Raw genomic sequence first — 4,697 nt, 5'->3', positions numbered from 1 at the left:
TAAAACAATCCCGCACACCCAGCAGGTGGGTCGGCTGGATAATAAAGCCCAACTAATTAACCTGACTAAACACAGGTGTAACTAATAAACAGACAAGGAGGGGGAGAAAAAGATCAGTGGCAGCTGGTAGGCCGGTGATGACGAGCGCCGAGCGCCACCCGAACAGGAAGGGGAGCCACCTTCGGTAGGAGTCGTGACACCCACTGGCTCCAGATCATCTATAAGTCCATGCTAAGTAAAGCTCTGCCTTATCTCAGCTCACTGGTCACGATAACAACACCCACCCGTAGCACGTGTCCAGCAGGTATATCTCACTGGTCATCCCCAAAGCCAACACCTCCTTGACCAATGACTGGAACGAATTGCAAAAATTGCTGAAGCAGGAGACTTATATTTCCCTCACTAACTTGAAACATCAGCTATCTTAGCAGCTAACCAGTCTCTGCAGCTGTGCATAGCTCATCTGTAAATAGTCCACCCAATCTACCTACCTCATCCCCGTATTGTTTTTATGTACTTTTCTGCTCTTTTGCACACCAGTATTTCTACTTGCACATCAACATCTGCTCATCTATCACTCCAGTGTTAATTTGCTAAATTGTAAATACTTCGCTACTATGGCCTATTTATTGCCTTACCTCTTCACGCCATTTGCACACACTGTATATAGACTTTCTTTTTTTCTATTGTGTTATTGACTGTACGCTTGTTTATTTCATCTGTAACTATGTGTTGGTGTTTGTGTCGCACTGCTTTTGCTTTATCTTGGCCAGGTCGCAGTTGTAAATGAGAACTTGTTCTCAACTAGCTTACCTGGTTAAATAAAGGTGAAATAAAAAATAAAATAAAATAAAAGATGCACAATTGAGAGCATCCTGTCGGGCTGGTACAGCAACTGCACCTCCCTCAACCGCAATGCTCTCTAGAGGGTGTTGCGGTCTGAACAACGCAAACTACCTGCCCTACATGACACCTACAGCACCCGATGTCACAGGAAGGCCAAAATGATCAAAGGACAACAACCACCCTAGCCACTGCCTGTTCACACCGCTACCATCCAGAAGGCCAGTACAGGTGCATCAAAGCTGGGACCAAGAGACAGAACTGTTTTTCAGTCTCAAGGCCTTCAGACTGCTAAACAGCAATCACTAACTCAAAGAGGCTGCTGCCTACATTGAGACTCAATCACTGGCCACTAATAAATAGATAATTTGTCACTTTAACAATACCACTTTAAATAATGCCACTTTAATATTGTCTACATATCTTACATTACTCATATCATACTGTATTTTATACCATCTATTGCACCTTGCCTGGGCCGCTCGGGACATCTGTATATGTACATATTCTCATTCAGCCTGAGCAGATGTGTGTATTAGTTAGTTGTTGGGTGATTGTTAGATTACTTGTTAGATATTACTTCACGGTCGGAACTACAAGCAGAAGCATTTCGCTACACTCCCATTACCATCTGCTAACCATGTGTATGTGACCAATAACATTTTATTTGATTTGAAGAAAGGAGTTCCAATGCGCAGATCGCCAATGCTCGCCTCCGCTAGTCGCTATCCATGGTGCTGAATGTTTTCATTCGGAGAGTCAGCACTCTGTCAATATTGAGTGAAAGAGAGAGAGAGCGGCCATGTGGTCACGCATTGACTTCGCTTTTTTACATTCCGTGGGCGCTTGGGGATTTATGTAATGTTTTATTATGTGGGCTTATAGGGTTGTGTTGGGACACTTGTTGAATGTGAGTAGGTTTGGATACTCCAATAGAAAACCAGGCGCAACAGTAACCTATGCATTTTGTAGAATAATAAAGTCAGACATTTTTTAATCTAGCCTATAGGCTCTCATATCACGCATGCACAAACTAGATGCAAACGCTGGAGGAACGTATCTTTTGGACAGAATGCGTTGGATCTCAATCATCTCGAGGACAATGATTCTCTCTCAACGTTCTACAATATACATGGAAGATATGGTGATTGAACATTTTTAAAAACTCTACAGACTCAGTGCTGGAAATTTTTATTGAGGGAATGATCGAAATGTAAGCGCACGTTTTTTGGAAGGGGAAAAGAACCCAACGTTGCCTACATTTGAAATCTTCCATACACTTCCTATTTTATCTGTGTGCACCTCCTCCCCACGCTACACCTGCTGTTGGATTGATTCTACGCCACAGCCAGAGAGGCGAGAGCTAAACCAGAGTGAGCACCACTCCCACCTGTAAGAGTTTCTCCGCCCCGGGGGCTTGAAGATGAAGAAGCAAAATGTGCGGACCCTGTCTCTTATCCTCTGCATGTTCTCCTACCTGCTGGTGGGCGCTGCGGTGTTCGACGCACTGGAATCCGAGACGGAGAGCTCCCGCCGACGCATCCTTGAGCTGAAGCGCACTGAGTTGAAGAAGAAGTACCGCTTCTCCGAGGACGACTACCGGGAGATCGAGCGGGTGGTGCTGCAAGCGGATCCCCACCGCGCCGGGAGACAGTGGAAATTCGCCGGGTCTTTTTACTTTGCCATCACGGTCATCACCACCATTGGCAAGTTTTGCTAGCTTCCCTTAGGCTACTTTTGTCATGGCTGAGTTTAAGTGTTACAGGTGTCAGGAAATGGTTTTATAATACAGTGTCACTGCAGTGTTCTGCATCGGCAAATAGGCTACTGTACAGAAGAGTCAGCCATTTGCCTATTGTAAAGTCTAATTTAATACATTGCACATCTATACCGAATATCGTAGGATGTTATTCCTTATTCTCGGCATCCCTTAACCATTGGCTTCAACAGCATCAGTATTAGTCTACAATAACACACAGTAATGAGTAACGGTGTTCCTCTGGGTGGCCATCTATCTCCACAGGCTATGGCCATGCAGCTCCAGGCACAGATTCAGGGAAGGTCTTTTGCATGTTCTATGCCGTGCTGGGCATCCCACTCACCCTGGTCATGTTCCAGAGCCTGGGCGAGAGGATGAACACGTTTGTCTGCTATCTCCTGCGCAGGGTCAAGCAGTGCCTAGGGTTACGGAGGACTGAGGTGTCCATGGAGAACATGGTCTTGGTGGGCTTCCTGTCCTGCATCGGCACCCTGTGTGTTGGGGCAGCAGCCTTCTCCCACTATGAGGCCTGGACCTTCTTCCATGCCTACTACTACTGCTTTATCACGCTCACCACCATTGGGTTTGGGGACTTTGTGGCCCTGCAGAAGAAGGAGGACCTCCAGGAGAAGACACCCTATGTGGCCTTCAGCTTCATGTACATCCTGGTTGGACTGACAGTGATAGGAGCCTTCCTCAACCTGGTAGTGCTGCGCTTCCTCACCATGAACACAGAGGACGAGAGGAGGGACGCCCAGGAGAGGGCCTCCATCAAGAGGGAGAGGGGCCTGCTGACCATGGGGCTCCATGGAGGAGGAGGAGGACCAGGGCAGGACAGAGGAGTGCTTAGGGTCAGGGAGAGGGACAGGATGGGGCAGAGCCGCAGTCACATCAATCTTTCCCTGCCCATGGAGGAGGGCACTAGCCGCACCAACCTCATCTCCTCCCCAGCAGAGGAGCAGGAGGATAGGGACAGGGCCAGGGGTGCCCCCTGCAGGCAGAGGCTGCATTTACAGCTGCATGGCACTGGCAGACGAAGGCCAGAGTCTCCCCTGGGCTCCTTGTGTTCCTGTATGTGCTACCGTCTGGAGGTGTGTGAGAGCCCCCTGCCTTCCCACAGGGAGCACCCTGGGTGCAACATTAACTCGGTCTACTGCAACTCCATCTCTTACAGGATCCAGAGCTGGAGCCCCAGAGACAACACAAGACTCTCGTCCCCAGGGAGCACACACTCGCTTGGGCACAACTTCAGGGAGTACCCCTGCTGCCGGAGGAAGTCAGTGTAGCACCACATGGGACAGAATCTTTGTTTGTAACGGTTGGATTAATAAAGTATTTTATACATATTTTTATACACTACATAGGCAAGGTGTTGTAGTACACTGTAGATGCACACACTCGATGAGAAATAAATTGGTGTAAAGTATTGGCAGAGGCAAGAGAATCTGTTTTATAACAGGAATTTTAGAACCTATTTTCCCTAATGAAATGATTACAATGCTGTATTTATACAGAATGAATTTAAGTTGTTTTTGTGAATCAATTCACTTATTATTGTAATACTCTGTGAGTTGTTTGTTTTTTCCCCAATATTTTTTTCCTCCTAGATAGTTTATTATTATGTGCATTATATATATTTTTTTGCATGCAAATAAGAGTGGAGATGCATGATTGAGATGATACACATGGCATGATAATTATATTAACAAAAATGTTATGATGCAAATGACTATCACTATAGATATTTGGGTATTATGATTGTTTTTAAGTACACACACACACACACACACATACACGAGTAAAGCAGGTCCTCAGGATGCTAAGTATTCTGTGGAAAGTACTTCATATTGCATGCCTTTAATGGAATGATGTTTTAATGAGGAGATTAATAGATAGGAACATGAATATGGTAGCAATGGCCTTTAATTAACCATATCAATGACATATATAAATCATCATATTACTTGTCCTTATAGCAGGAGGTTAAAAACAACCCCGCATACATTTCCCTGTACTAATGCACAACACATGCACAGAGACAGTTTGCCTTCTATGTGTTGATTTACATTTTATGGATGTAGCACATGCCTGACAT

At 45.6% G+C, this 4,697-nt stretch overlaps 1 protein-coding gene across 1 annotated transcript; it reads left to right on the top strand.

Annotated features, from left to right (window-relative positions):
• Positions 1–2,244: 2,244 nt before the first annotated feature.
• On the top strand, positions 2,245–4,245 carry LOC124046847 (potassium channel subfamily K member 15-like). The gene is made up of 2 exons (XM_046367638.1): positions 2,245–2,549; positions 2,867–4,245. The coding sequence occupies exons 1-2, from the start codon at positions 2,267–2,269 to the stop codon at positions 3,886–3,888; spliced, it is 1,305 nt and encodes a 434-aa protein (XP_046223594.1). The 5' UTR covers positions 2,245–2,266; the 3' UTR covers positions 3,889–4,245.
• Positions 4,246–4,697: the final 452 nt, after the last annotated feature.

Source organism: Oncorhynchus gorbuscha, linkage group LG10 (genome assembly GCF_021184085.1).
Source record: "Oncorhynchus gorbuscha isolate QuinsamMale2020 ecotype Even-year linkage group LG10, OgorEven_v1.0, whole genome shotgun sequence".
In the NCBI taxonomy this organism is placed as follows: Eukaryota; Metazoa; Chordata; class Actinopteri; order Salmoniformes; family Salmonidae; genus Oncorhynchus; species Oncorhynchus gorbuscha.
The sequence above is the reverse complement of the archived record's forward strand: the minus strand, read 5'-3'. Positions and strand labels throughout refer to the sequence as shown.

Bases quoted from the DNA above. Each gene is read 5' to 3' on its own strand.
- LOC124046847 (XM_046367638.1), top strand. From the start codon at position 2,267: ATGAAGAAGCAAAATGTGCGGACCCTGTCTCTTATCCTCTGCATGTTC. The intron at 2,550-2,866 runs GCAAGTTTTGCT...CTATCTCCACAG, and splicing joins CACGGTCATCACCACCATTG to GCTATGGCCATGCAGCTCCA.